Consider the following 14,820-nt stretch of genomic DNA (forward strand, 5'->3'; position numbering starts at 1 on the left):
ACAGCTGCACGCCGCCTCAGGTCGGCGCTGACACTGCAGGCCTGGGCCGGGGGGCGTCGGTCCAAGCAGACAGTGATCGATGGCTGAGATTAAAGAGCGGCATATCTGGCACTGCCCTCTGAAAGCCCCGCCAGCGGCCCGGCTCACGTTTCAAAGCGCCGGCTCAGGCCAGAGAGCCTTTGAGGCCGCGCTGATGGTAAAAGCAGGTAGAGCGCTGCTTCCTGCCGGCCTCAGCTCATTGAAACGCTGTGTTTTCTTCGCAGCAGCAGGGTTTTCTAATCACACACATGAAATATGGCGCATATGTGAGTGTGGCTGCGGGCCAGGCGGCGGGCAAGCCACCGCTCAGGTTTCACCTCCGTCCACAGCTGCCGAGCTGGAAACAGCCTCAGACTCAGTGTGCTCTTTTTACACGCTTCACCCAAAATAATCCCTGACGGAGACATTTTAGCTTTGAAGGTGACCTCTTGGACTGCAGCTTTGCACGAGTCACCGTTCAGAAGTAATCCTCGTTAGTGTGATTAACTTCCTCATGCTGAGCATGTGTCCCAGCAGACGGAGCAGCAGCAGCTCCGTGTTCCTGTAAAATGAACTTTGTGTGGCGGAGGCCTAGCGCTCACCTTAAGCTCCAGCACTGCGCCGGCTCGTCTCGGTCCGGCTGGGGTTCCACTTTTCTGGATATGCTTGGTGTTTCCTGTGTTTCATGTCTCCTGCTGTGATCACAAACCTGACACTCATAACTTCACTCATAACAGTTATTACTAAAGTCGTACCATTCACAGTCTCTGAGCTACGTTTGGCCATTACACGAGCTGAACTTTTCTCCACCAGAGGGCGACGTTTTACACGCTGCTGAGTTGAAATTTTTTCATGTTTCTGTCGTCCCCTCGTTTCCTCAGCAGCACTTTCCTCTTCTCATCCTAAATTAGAGCGTCTCCTTAACTTTGAGCTGTCTGCTTGAATGAGGCTCGCAGAGACTGGTTGCACCATCTTGTGGTAAAAAGTGGTACTGCATGAAAGTACAGCCCAGCCCTGTTCACCCTGTGATTTGGCTGATATCGCTCCAACATGTTTGTTCACAGTCTGCTGAGGCTTTAATTTTGGACTCTTTGAAACTGTGATTAAGCTCAGGATTTAAAATGTTTATCTTTATATTGACCTTAATTCATTTAATTACTTTTTAAAATGAAATCCCATTTACAGTAGCGGTTTTTGATACGGGCGACATCGTGGTGGGGGCGGCAAAAAGAAGTTGCTCGTACTCATGCTGCCCCGACATCAGCCAGCGCATTTTGGGGATGTCACAGGCACCGATCGGTTTTCTGTCGCCCCTTTGCTGGGAGTAAGGGCGCCCTCCGTTTGCGAGCTGCGCCTGCTGCTGGCGGCACAGGGAGGAGAGGGCGGGGCGGCGGGGGAGTCTCTGGCTGGAGCAGCGTCTAATAACCAACTCACAAAATAAAACAACATAAAAACAAACCAACAAACACGAAAACACCAGACATCATGACACAGAGCCCTCGGTGCGCCTGCGCGCTGCTGAAGTCAAAGTAAACTTTATTGTCATCTCCGCTACAGACAGTCCAGCATATAGAGAGACGAGACGACGAGGCTCCAGTTACAGCGGTGCAAGTAAACAAATAATCAGTGTTGGGACTAACGCGTTATTAAGTAACGCGTTACAGTAACTACGTTATTATTGTGGTAACGAGCACGGTAACTAGTTATTATGCCAAAATCAGGAACGCGTTAGTCGTTACTGGGATTTAGATAGGGTCGTTACTCGTTACTTCGTGTGGTGGCATCGCGGAGCTTCCACAGATTCAGTAACATTAGCAAGTGGTGGAGGCAGCAGGTGGATGAAGGAAAGGGGAGGCAGGAGGAGGAGAGACCCGAGGCGGCCGCAGGTCCAAGTGTGAACTGAACTTCAGGTAAGAAGTTCTGACCTGCAGTCTATCTGGGTCAGATATAAACCAGGTTTAGGTGGAGTTTATTTTCGTTGTGCTGACTTTTTCCGTACTGCGTGCTAGCTAGCATGACGGAGTTTCTATACAGCTGGGTGGTGCTATGTTACTGATGTTGAACTTTATTTTGTTCATAAGTTATTAGAGTTGCCAACCGTCCCGTCTGGTATTCAGAGAAAATATTACGCGTTTCTTATTGAGGTGAAAAGGAACAGTTTGTCCCGTAATTCAGCTACAATGAAAAAGACAAAGCTGGAGTTATTCTGTCTTTGCTGCACAGCTGCCTCTTCTTCTCTCATTCTCTCCCCTCCCTCTCCTGTTTCTACTTCAATCATGAAACTGATCAATGATCAGCTGATCGTCTCTCTTGTTTATTTATCGCCCACTTTGCGCCAGAAAGAGGAAACCAGCAGATGTCGCGCTAAACAACAGCAGCACGTTTAAGCTTGATCAGCTGTTGTTAGAATTTATTTAATATTACTTTCTAGTATCAGCTGATGTTTGCTGGAGCCACAGCTGTAAAGCTGCTGGTCATGATATGGTTTGGTTATCTGGTGAGAGGGAAACATGAAGATGAAACCAGGAGATGTCCTTACTGAATCATCAGATCTGTGATGGAGAAACAGGTTTACCTTTTAGGTGACATGGATGAGTTGAAGTTATGAACTGTTTCTGAGAGACAAATAACACCAGGATCCTTTTTATGTAGCTGACAGCTGGTAACTGTGCAGGGGCGGGTCTAGCAAAGTGTTGCCAGGGGGCCAGGTAGGGCATTAACAGGGAGAGGTGGGGCACAAAGAAATACTTTTCTTTCTTATTCTCATTTAAAATGTCTCGCTTTTAATAAATAATTATCTGAATCTTACAACAAACGATTGATAGATTGATGCATATATACCATCAGAACAGTGAACATCACTGTCACAACAGTGTTTGTTTTCATTCAAAGGCTTTATGATTTTTCCTATAATGGCGGCCGGTCTCTAGTCAAAACGCCCGGGCTGATTTATTTGTCCCAGTCCAGCCCTGTATGCAGCTCATCTGCAGTCTGGTGTTACCTACATCTTCCTATTCAGAAGGCAGAATTTCTGAGTTCTGAGTACAATCAAAGCACCACGACTGCAGTTTTTGTGTTGGATGTAAAAGGCGCACATGACTCTGTGACGTAGGCTAGAATCATGGCAGCAGTCAATGACGGTCCAGGCGTGGGATTTCTCTCGTGGAAATGTGCACATTATCTTTTCCTTTCTATTGGTAGGTGGCACAGTGCACTGTGGCAAGTAAGCAAGCTAGAAGACTGCAAAGTTATGGAAGCAACACATTAACAAGAGAATTCTGAGTAAAACCAAAGTTACTTTCCCTAGTAACTAGTTACTAGGGAAAGTAACAAGTAACTTGAAGTAACTGAGTTACTTTTGAGAGAAGTAACTAGTAATGTAACTAAGTTACTATTTTAAAGTAACTTACCAAACACTGCAAATAATAAATATAAGAAGAGTAAGAAAATAAATCTACACTTTAGGACTCGGGGTAAAGGATCAATAACAATTTATAATTTACAGTTTGATGATTTAAAGTCTCACACAACCCGTCGAAAGGGGCGGGGCCAGCTGCTTCCAAATAGAGCACATTTCATTCATAATGTTGTAAATCCAAGCCCATCATGTATTCATGATTTGAATCCTGGGTTGTGTGAAATCCCAGAAATCAACCTTAGACAAAGTGAATCTGTGAACTGTGTGTTAGGTTATGTTGTGCTGATCCTCGGGTTGGGGGACTTGTGTTCATACTGGAGGGCAAAATGAAAACCAAGATGGACAAAAACAGTTCAAAGCCATCAGGAGGAGAAACGAGCGAAAGAATCAGGTAAGCAGATGTGTGATTGGATAAATAATCAAGAATATTCCAGAGTAGAAAAGAGTGTGTAAAAGGCTGTAACTACTGCAGGGTTTACAGTGTGTTAGATGGAGGAGTTGGACATTATTGTTGGGAAGAACACAAAGTTCCACGCTGCCTGTGGTGTCATTCAGTGGTGCATCATGGGTAATCTCAGTCTCTCACTGCGCGTGCTCCTGTGACTAGCCAGCATGTCATGGAGTGGATGGGAGGTGTTATCCATGATTGTCCTTATCTTGGACAACATCTGCCTCTCAGACACCACCCTAACCATCCAGCTCCATCCCCACAACATTACTGGCCTTATGGATCAGTTTATTTAGTCTGTTGACATCTGTGACTCTCAACCTGCTGCCCCAGCATGCAACAGCATAGAGGATCGCACTGACCACAACAGAGATACAACAAGATAACATTAATTAGTAGTGATAGTGAAAACTTCTGTTTACGTTTGTTAGTCACTTGATGATTTATGATGGCTGTTTGTTGCATACACAAACAGAAGCAGACCCCGAGGGTGGAGGTGGAGGATCCATCAGTGCTGCTGGAACAAACCTCCATCCTCCTCTGCTGTGACTCACAGCTGCTCCGTGTGTTGGTGGGTTTTATGCAGAGTCTGAATTCAGATTCATCACAGAGAGCAGCACAGCAGGGGGTGATGCACTAATTCTTCCTCTGGGGGATCCGAGGAGGAGGAGGAGCGCTGCAGCTGCAGACAAAAACACACACGAGTCTATCTGACTCTGATTTAATGAAGATGTACGGCTCCTGTGCCTGTCTGAGAAGAGCCCTCTGCACCTGAAGGGCTGGTGGTGTCGGAGTAATAAAGGCTGTGAAACGTGCAGTGATGTGGTGGTTCTTCTCACCTCTGCTGCTTTAGAGCTGATTCAGAAACATGAGTGTCACTTTATCTCTCATTTCCAGACCTCTGATTCCAGAGCTGCTCGAGCCAGGAATGAAGAAAAAACTAACTGCAGGGTCAAATTTCAACGTGTTATTATATCATATAACCGCAACATAAGAGATAAATCTACAAGAGTCTAAAGTCACTCTTTCATGTTTTAACTTTAATAATGAATAAAATGTAGCATTAATTCAAATATACGTATAACTCTGCCACTCAAATTAAAATCTGAATACTTAACAAAGTTTTAAAATACTACTTAAGCCTATCTATGTAAAAATGTAAAAAAAAAAATTAAAACAAACAAAACAAACATAAAATAAAAGTAAACACTGCAATGTTCAGTTTCCGCATAGCACTGTTGCTCTTGAACGCACCACCGCAGGGAACTCTGGGAAGGAGAAAAGATGGCGGGACGTTCAAAACCTCGGCGGGGCGTCCGAATTTACAGCCTGAAAAAGTGACGCTCAAAGAGCCATCCGGCGACACGAACCGTGGCTGCCCCGGCTCTCACCCGGAGCTCGGGCGCTGACCATGAGTGGAAGCCGGCTTAAACTCGGCCCTTTGGCCGCTGTGATGGGCACCCCGCTGGAGGAGCAACAGGCGGCTAAACCGAGAGCAAACCGCCTGAGCAGGAGCTCCAGACAGAGGCTGGGATCTGAGCAGGATTCCCCGAGGAGCCAGCGGGCAGGTGAGCAGCACCTTTCTGTGCCTTTAGTGTCGGTTTACCTCCTCGAAGCCGTTTTCTGTGACCGAACAACCGCTCTCCTGTTTGGACAGCGCGACACGCCAAACTACATGTAAATATCTGCAGATTTAAGGTTTTCTGAAACATTTCACTAAAAATCGTTTTCTGATTCGTGACAAAACGTGTGTACAGCCCGGAGAGCTCACACTCTGCAGTTCGGCTAGGAACAAGTTCCTCAGCCTGCAGCAGTGTGGCTAAAAACCAAACTAATATAGTTGTTTGTTGAACTAACCTCTGCCTAAACATTTGCGTTATTGTATCTAAAACCACATTAAAAGCTTTGTCTGCAGGTTCACACAGTGAAACTCCACCATCACACTAACAGAGCGCTAACGGTGTCAGTATCCATCACTGCCCCTTGGACCAGATTAACAGACGCTACTTTAAACTTCAAATGTGAGACGTTTACAAAGCTGACAGAAATGATTTTCATCCTTTGGTCCAGAGTTTAAGACCCCCACCAGAATCCCCAGGTTCAGACATACAGGAAGTGTCTGCGGCGAGTCTCCGCACAACGAGTCCGACTTTCAGCAGGACATCATCTGGGACGCCACCTCCCCTTCGCCAAACAGACGCGGTAACGCGGAGTCAAATTTGCTGCTCTTGTCTGTGTTTAATGCGCTTTGTTCCACGCTGGACACCTGAACTGTGATTCTCTTGTTGTCCGCAGGTAAAAGAGGAAAAACGCGCCCAGCCGGAGCCGTGAGCATCTCGGAGATCGTCAACAGGATTGCTCCAAAGGTCAGAAACCCCCAAAACAAACACACCAGCCACGGGTCGCAGCAAAAAGCATCTTGCTGTTAAAGCTAACGATCGACTGTACTGACTTTGCAGCACGGCAGACCTGAAGACACGGACCCGACGTTACAGCAGTGGATCGGAGACAGCGCCGCCATCCCCTGCACGCCAGACGTTCAGCTGCCCAAACCCAAGAAGAAGTCCCCGAGGTGGGTTCAGCTCAGGAGACTGGCGGGAACGAGCCTCAGACGGCACGCTCCACCCCGCCGATGTAGACTCGGTGTGCCAAAAGAGGAATTACATCTGTTTTTATTCTTTACTGAAAGTAGAAAATCAAAGAGAGACACGAGACAAAATGAAAGAGAAACTTAATGAGAAAAAATAAAAATAAGTTAATTTAAGGTTTGTAATAATACAAAAAAGACAGCACAGCCCCTCTGCAGGCTTCCTTAAGTTGGCCAATCAAAAGAAGGGTTTGGGAAGGGCCTTAAAGAGACAGGAGCTAAAAGAGCCGGTTTCAGACAAAGGAGGATTATTTTGAACGGTGGTTCATGCAAAGCTTCTCCAGATAAAAACACAAAGAAGGAAGTTTTAAAATGATTTGGCTGCAGGTAGAAGGTGTGACTGTGAACTGGATCATAACACAGAACCAATCAGGAAACGGCGCTTTGCTCACGGCCCGAGACCAGTGCACACGGCCGCTACAGACGGAGCCATGTTCACATCAGATCAGATTATTGATCTTTAAGCTCACAAATGCTACGACAGGCTTAGTGTTATTTACAGAGGTCCTCGATAACAGCGGCGGTTCAGCTGCACAGGTGTGAGGAGCTCTGACGTTGGCCTGACAGGAACACATCGTCAGCAGGTCTCGGTCCATCACAGCACATTTACTGCATGTGAGTCTGGTTCCGACTCTCGGTGAGCTTACGTTTCGTTCTGTTGCAGACCGAACGCCGTCGACGACCTGCTGAAGCTCGCCAAGCAGTTTGACTTCAACATGTTTCGTCAGGATGAGGAGGAGGCGGAGGACGTGCACCAGCAGAGCCTGGAGCTCCTGTCCGAGGACATCCTGGATTTCGAGAACGGCGTTGAGATTGAAGTTTCTCCCTCACTCCCTGGAAGCCGTCTGCCTGCTGCGAGCGTTGTGGCGGGGACGGGCGTGCAGCTTCTTCCAGATCAACACGTGGACGACGATCTGGATTTCCTCTTCGATGGGCCGACTCAGTACGTGAGCGGGAACCTGAGCCAGGCCTCAGCTCAGTCACAGGTCAAACCTCCCAGAGAGGCTTCTGGGAAACCGTCCGTCTCGTCACGCGGCCCCACTTCAGCCGTTTCCACGCTGCACGGCAGCGGCACGTCAGCCCGCAACGACTTCCAGGATGACTGGGGAGACGACGACCTGCTAAATGACTCTTTGGTGTTAGAGATGACGCAAAATCCTCTGAAGTTCGCTTCTCCGAAGCTCTGCTCGACCCAGAAACCTGCCGGCCAGGCGAGATATCAGAGGGAAGCTGATACCGCCGTCAGGCTCGGCCAGTCTGCCGCACCCAAAGTGGAAAAGGAAAACGTCAGGCCGAGAGCGACGTTCCTCCTGGAGCCTAATCCTGCTTTCTCTGTAGACAGGATCCAGAACGCACGCCGGGAGGTGGGCTACAGCTCGAATCCCGCCGGTAGAGACGCTGTGCAGGGCGGGGCTTCGTCTCGGCATGCCCGGCAGACCTGTTGGTCCAACTCGGTGAAGCTGGATCTGCAGAAACCGCCGTCTGACCAAAAAAGGACTTCTGCCAGGACCTGCCGGGCTGCAGCATCACAGACTACAAACGCTCCAAACTTCCCACAGAAAGCTGGAGTTTCCTTCCACAGCGCGCCGCCCGCCGACGGCGACTTCCTGGATGACGACCTGGACGCTTTCTTCCTGTCAGAGCCGGTCTGGGACGACCTGGCGGACGATGAGCTGCTGTGTGAAATGTGTGAGGACCTGGAGAGCCAGATCCAGGGCATGGCTGAAAAACGGGCTCCTCTGATTGGTCAGATTCCCAACCACAGCGCAGCTCTGTGGCCGACTGGCAGAACCGGACGGGACGACAGGATCCTGCAGCCAGAAGCTCCTCCCCCCACAGGTACGGGCAAAGCAGCCGGCAGCTCATTGGCCGGTGGTTCTGCCTCCAGCGTCACCGTAAAGGTGAACGAGACTCTGAGGTTCACGGGAAAAAAAATGGTGTCAGGATCCACGGTCGAGTCGGCCTGTCTGCAGGAGAGCAGGCGGGTGCAGTGGACCGCCGCGCTGCAGAGAGCGCCGCAGCAACACGCCATCAAAGACCAATTCGCCTTCAAGAGGCCGACCGACCCGGTGTCCACGGCGACCGACGACGGTAAGAGCACTATCGGTCGTGGTGAAGTGAGCTGCGTGTTTGTACGTGTGAAGCGGTTCCGTGGCTTCGGTGCTGTTTGCGTGACTCTGACCGATTTCTCGCTTTCTGCAGTTCGGGGGAAATGTTCGCCCGCGGAGATCGAGCGGAAGAAGCAGCAGGCGATGGAGAGGAGACGGCAGCGACTGCAGGCCGCTCAGAACCTCCGAGATGTGACGTGACCGACCCGCGGGGATGAAAGCTGGCGGACACGTGGGCAGCAGCTGCTGCTCTGATTGGTCCGCCGAGGGTGACTGATGGTCTCTGTGTTGGTGTGTAGCTGACGTCACTGCGTGTGTTTCTAATTGTTTCTGTATTTTTGGTTCACAGTAAAATATCTGACGAACTTTGGCGTCCGATGTAAAACTAAAGGTTTCAAAAGGATGTAGCTTATCTGCACGCCAGTGCGCGAGGCTCGCGCCGCATCACAGCGCCGCCGGGCTTCTCGCGCTCGCCGTGTTTTTAGCTGCGCAGGAAAACATCGTGTGGACAATCGTTATCACAGACCCAGAGAGGACTGAAACCATCCGGCTCATTTCTACCTGCTGAACTCTAAGTCGGACTCACACCTGAGCAGGTGATGCTCAGGTGGAGGCCCGAGGCTCAGCTTCCTCCTCCACCTCTGAATGCTAACAGACGGATGAACAGCCAGCAGCTATGAAACAGCAGGAAGTGACACGCGAGGGGAAGTAATCCCCACAGACTGTCTGGGGTCGTGATAACGAGGCCGGGAAGCCGACCGGAGAGTCTTCAAACGCCGGGAGTTTAGTTCCCTCGACTTCAGCTTTTAACATTTGTTCACATTTTATTGAAACATTTTCCTTCGCAGACGGACCGACGTGTGCGCTGCAGGTTTGACCTGCAGATTAAACTGGGGTCCATTTTTAACGTTCCTGTTTCTGTGTGAGCTCTGCTCTGTTCAGATCTGAATCTGTATAAAATAATAAAAATAACAAAATAAACTGAAATGAGTAAAGCTGTTGTTCTTTTAACCCTTGTATGGTGTTCGGGTCTGTGAGACCCGTTTTCAGTTTTTCTCAAAAGAAAAATTAAACAATTAATTCTATTTTCAACCTGAAATTCATTGGCTTTGGCTTATTTTCTGTGAAGAACATAAATCCGAACTAATTTTCAATGACCTCATACTGTACCTCCCCCCACGCATTTACATTACATACAAGGTGTTGGGGTCCACTGGACCCAGGTCTAATAAAAGTGTTGAAAGTGCAGGTCCTGTGTTCCCACACTTTGTCTTCCTCCTTTCTGGTGCTGCTGATAGTGTTTTCTTCCCCTCCTGCTCCGCACAAAGTTGCAACATTGTTGTCTGCTCTGACATTCCCACACATTTTACCCTCTTTCTCGAGGGATCCAAATTTTATTTTCTCATACCCTGTCCCACCTGCAAATTAGGGGCATAATACTATAAATAAGACTTTGCCAGTGTGGTTCTTAATCACAACTGATCAAGATGGCAAAAGATTATCTGCTGCGAGGGCCATCTGATTGATTTTGGAAGAGAGAGGAGCTTCTGATGACGATGTTGACAAAGAGGTTTCAGAATATTTCACATTTCTGAAAATTCAGAGTCTGACAGTGACTTTGAAGAAGAGGATGAGGTTGAGCACCATTTAGTAACAAAACGAAGACGAGTACCCCATCTGCAGCCAGCTCCAGGACCAGAACAAGCCCACCAGACAGCAAGTGAAGAAATATGGATGTCAATAACTGGTGAAATTGAATGGTCTTCTTGCCCAAGAAATGAGCCACCCTGCAGAGCTGTTACTGTGATAAGCCAGGGCCAACACAGCTGACAGTTACTCATGTGCAGGACATCAAGTCTTCATTTGAGCTTTTCATCCCAGATTCCATCCAGAAAATTATTCTGGATTGCAGTAATCTAGAAGGAAGGTGTGTTTTTGGAGAGAGGTGGAAGGAGACCAAATTCATCTAAGAAGCCCAAAGGCCTACTTTGGGCTTCTTATCCTTGCAGGAGTTTTCAGGTCCAAAGGGGAATCGACAGAATCCCTGTGGGATGCAGAAACCTTTCCGTGCATCAGTGTGTCTGGAAAACTTCCACAAAATTTCCAGGATTATCCGTTTTGATAACCGAGACGACAGACCAGCTCGACGGCAGAGAGACAAGCTAGCTGCCATCAGGACAGTGTGGGATAAGTGTGTGCACCACCTCCCCCTGTTTTACAACCCTGGGCCTAATGTCACCATTGATGAGCAGCTGATCCCATTTAGTTGTGAAACATGTTGCTTCACGTGTAAATGTGTTGTGTCTTTCCACTCACTCCACTTGATTATAACTGATTTATTTTTTTATAACATTTTATTTAAAAAACAAAAAAAACAAAACGAGAAGCACATTAATTCATAAATGTGATCTAACAAAGGTAAAGGAAAAAATTAACCATGTTTGCTGTTCATATGTCTTGTAATTGGGATGAAGTAAACATCTGTTGAGTAGTTTAACATAAAATTTTTTGATAGTGTTAATTTGGAAAGCCAAAACTCTAGCGGGTCCACCAGACCCATGAACACTGGCTGAGTAACAAAAATACGAACACCACACAAGGGTTAAAGGGGAAACTCATCACTGTGATAAATGTTTCAGAATAATATCAATGAACTGAATCTGAAGCACAGATCGATTAATCGATGATAATTATGAAGTAATTAAACGCTTCATGGGGAGTTTGTAGAACTTTGATGGACCCTGGTGGAAACTTTCTCCTGCGTGACGTGAAGCGGGACGAAGCTCCTCCGGGCTTCCTGTTTGTGAGCATTAAATTTCCTTTTCCGACAGCTGGGAGCGCAGCCCGCCTCCGCCTCCCCCAGCATCCACCTCTGTCGCTGCAGCCCTTCGCTACATCCATGAACCTCCCCTGAGCTCTTCCTCCTCTTCAGTCTGCAGCTCCATCACACAGCGGGCCTCACCTCCATCTTTAAACCGTCCCGTTTACTCTTGCTCTTCTCCTTCTGTCACACTTGTCTCCACCTGCTCCACCCTCTCTCATTAGCGTACTCGGTCTCTCCAGGCTCTCCTCCACCTCCCCTGTGTGGGGTTTCTGTGTTGTTGTGGGCTCTTTGCAATAAGGCGCACCGTCAGGTGACTGCTGTGAATCAAAGTGAACTGAAAGCCTGCTGATGGTGATTTCAGGGCCAGGTGATGTTTGGTGATGTTGGAGGTGGTGGTGAGCCCGCTGATGTCGTCCTACCTGCTGGTAGTACGGGTCGGCACCTGCACAGGTAGTCCAGCTCCTCCAGAGTGGAGCGTCACAGGAGGGTCTGCGAGGGTGGAGGAGAGGAGCAGCAGGGCCGGTCTCTGCAGGAGGAGGATAGTCCTTCCCTCCCCATCTCCAGCTGCCTCCCTCTTCCCGCTCCACCACAACCACCCACACATGCAGGGCCTTGGAGTAGGGGTATGTCACCAGGGTGCAGAGGAGGCTACCCCCCCCCCCCCTGTCCCCTTCTGGCTGCCTCTGCCTCAATTTTATCCCACAACTTAGACATTCACATTACTCACACTCTCATTACACATACATATAGGATCTTGGGGGTGGGCACGATACACAGAGTCCAAATTACCATCAGGGTGTATACCTCACCCCTGGCATCGTTGCCCACCTCTCAATTTTAAATACACGTAGACATTGAGGGCTAGCAGGAGGGACCATGCGCTTACCTGCTGCTCTCTGGCAGGTAGCTCCAAGCCCTCCTGGGTTTTAAATGCACCTTAGAACACACATGCATCAACACTACAATGAGCGGGTGGAGGGAGGTTTGGAGTCTTCTCTCACCCCCATTCTCTGCGACCTGCTGGAGCAGGGGGGCTAGGACTAGGAGGAGGAGTTGGCCGTCCGACTGCGGTCTGGAGTGTGGAGCCTTCCTGCTGCTGCGGAGTCGGGGCGGTCTGCCTCTCCCCACCGCAGGGAAAAGGGTAACACCACCTGGGTCTGGGTGCAGTTCCCCCCTCCAGGGGCGGGGGCACCTAGACCCGGTTTGTAGAGTACGCTTGGGGAGTGTGATCGTGTGTACAGCGTCTCTTTATGTCTGTCTCCACGTTGGTTGAGTGTGGAGTAAGTGCATATGAGAGCATGAGGGTGGGAATGGATGTTTGTATCTGTGTGTGCCTGTATGTCTGTGTCTATATGTCAGGTTGGGTATCAGGCGCCACCTCTCTGGGGACATCTCAGGCCCTCCAAGGTTTGGAGGCCTATCTCCCCCTACCACCACTTCCCCTGCCAGTGGCGGACCCCCTCAGACATCGGTGCGTTGGTGGTTCTTTGTGTCCGGGGATGGGCGTCCAGGTACACACCGGCTCACTCCTTGGCGGCCGCTTATCGGGGCCTGGAGCCTGGGGCTCGCTCGGGCCACTTCGGAGGTGGGGTGCCCCCGGCCTCTCGGCCTGGGGCTCGGTCACTCAGGCGCAGCTGGCTGCCGGCGGAGCTCACAGGCGCGTCACTGCAACTCCCCCTGGCTTCTGCTCCGCGGCTGCTGAGTGAGCCCTCATCTGGGACTCTCCTCAGCTCTTTCCGGGACAGTGGCGCGGCTGCCCCTCTGTTGGTCTTCCTTGGTCTCTTGTGTTCTGGGGGCCTCTGGATGTCTGGAGTTTTGATCTCCTCCATACCTGCTTCATACCCTGGAGGACGGGGCTGTGGCCCCCCCACACCCTCTAGCAGATTATTACATGAAGGAACCTTTTAAAAAACAAAAAACAAGCGCGTCCATGCTCACAGGTGTACACACGGGTGATCACACCCACAAACTACACCCTTTTTGGCTCCTACCTCAAAGCACACTGTGTTCTGTTGATCTTATGTGCTGCACAATAATGTTTAACATTTAGTATTTACTGTCATATTCCCATATATCATTGTGATGTTGTTTATTCTATTACTCTTGTTCTCTTCTGCTTGTTTTCTTTTTTCTTTCTCAGCAGGTGATCCAGGTGATTGATATATGCATTTTTTTTTCTCTGCCCGTTCTGTTGGTTTTTGTCTTTTGCCCTTCTCCCCCGTCCCTCTTCTCAGCTGTTTCTCTTTCCCTCTTTCTTTCTCCCCTTCTTTCCCCCAGTCAAGTCTGTCCTGTATTCATTAAGTGAAAATAAAATAAACAATAAAAGGTGAATCAAATGGACCATTACGGCAAGGCTGGGATGGTCAGTTTGGTAAAGTAAATCCGTTGGGCATCTTTCTTTGCCTTTAGACAACAATTCTGATGCAAAAGAGCCAAACGGGACAGGCAAAAAAAAAAAAGAGGAGGAGGATAGTCGAGTGCTCCCATGATGCTTTTGAGCCTCTGCAGACATCAGTAATAAGTTTTGCAAGAAGCGAGATAAGGATGGGGACGTTTGTCTCACAACAAGAAGCCGTCTCGTCTCGTCCTGATTTCTTCTCCGTGAAGCACTCGATCGTACTGGTTTCACAGGGAGTACCAGTAGGATTACAGGCGATGTCATCCGCAGGTCAGCTGTCCCAGGCGGTCGGCTCGGGCTCGTCGGCTCTCTTCATTACCGGCGTGGCAGCTGTCTGATGGAGCTGATACCGTGCAGCAGGTAAGCTGAGCCTCGTTATCAGCAGACAGGTGTGTAACTGTAGTCGTGCGAATCGCCGGCTCACAGACCTGTGATCTGCCTCGCTGCAGTCACGTGACCTTTGCTCTCACTACTCTCTGTAAGGGGAGCTGACCGCAGGCTGTGCTGGACGCGTGCAAAGTTTAATTATAAAGTCTTTCCATATGAAAGGTGTCCGTCTGTGGTCGTCTTCGGCCTGCTCGTTGGACAGAGCTGGCTTTATCTGCTGATGGCTGCACACAGGGCTCAGTCTGATGATCCCTACCAGGAAGAGCTCTCCTTTAAAGACTTCGGGGCAGACGTAGTAACACTGGGCGCAAACTGCAGAGATATCTGGTCTGGGATACCCCACTCCCACCAGGAGGAGCTGGAAAAGCTGTCGTTTCTCACTTTGGTGTTTCCCAAAGTTTAGTGTGGCTGCAGAGCTGCCACGTGACGCTCCGGACTCCTACACCGACGTACCGCTGCAGCCGACACAGGCCTGCGGGTGAAATGAAGTTACCTGAGAATGACTCTGAACTCTGGATGACCCCCACCTCAACATTAATTATTCCCATTGAGTCAGAGAGGATGGAGACAGG

The 14,820-nt window shown here is 49.4% G+C and overlaps 1 protein-coding gene across 2 annotated transcripts; it reads left to right on the forward strand.

The window, feature by feature from the left end:
• The first annotated feature begins 1,240 nt into the window (after window positions 1-1,240).
• On the forward strand, window positions 1,241-9,665 carry etaa1a (ETAA1 activator of ATR kinase a). Of its 2 annotated transcripts, XM_082535616.1 has the most exons (7): window positions 1,241-1,928; window positions 3,708-5,452; window positions 5,955-6,086; window positions 6,180-6,250; window positions 6,344-6,456; window positions 7,196-8,622; window positions 8,734-9,665. In XM_082535616.1, exons 2-7 carry the CDS (start codon window positions 5,296-5,298, stop codon window positions 8,838-8,840), a joined length of 2,007 nt encoding a protein of 668 aa, XP_082391742.1. In that variant the 5' UTR covers window positions 1,241-1,928; window positions 3,708-5,295; the 3' UTR covers window positions 8,841-9,665. The 2 variants fall into 2 exon arrangements, with proteins under 2 accessions (XP_082391742.1, XP_082391743.1); XM_082535617.1 differs by lacking the exon at window positions 1,241-1,928 and having other exon boundaries at window positions 2,728-5,452.
• The last annotated feature ends 5,155 nt before the right edge of the window (window positions 9,666-14,820 follow it).

This window comes from Aulonocara stuartgranti (genome assembly GCF_965226115.1).
Source record: "Aulonocara stuartgranti genome assembly, chromosome: 6".
NCBI lineage: Eukaryota > Metazoa > Chordata > Actinopteri > Cichliformes > Cichlidae > Aulonocara > Aulonocara stuartgranti.

Bases quoted from the DNA above. Each gene is read 5' to 3' on its own strand.
- etaa1a (XM_082535616.1), top strand. From the start codon at position 5,296: ATGAGTGGAAGCCGGCTTAAACTCGGCCCTTTGGCCGCTGTGATGGGC. The intron at 5,453-5,954 runs GTGAGCAGCACC...CCTTTGGTCCAG, and splicing joins CCCGAGGAGCCAGCGGGCAG to AGTTTAAGACCCCCACCAGA. The intron at 6,087-6,179 runs GTAACGCGGAGT...TGTTGTCCGCAG, and splicing joins CCCTTCGCCAAACAGACGCG to GTAAAAGAGGAAAAACGCGC.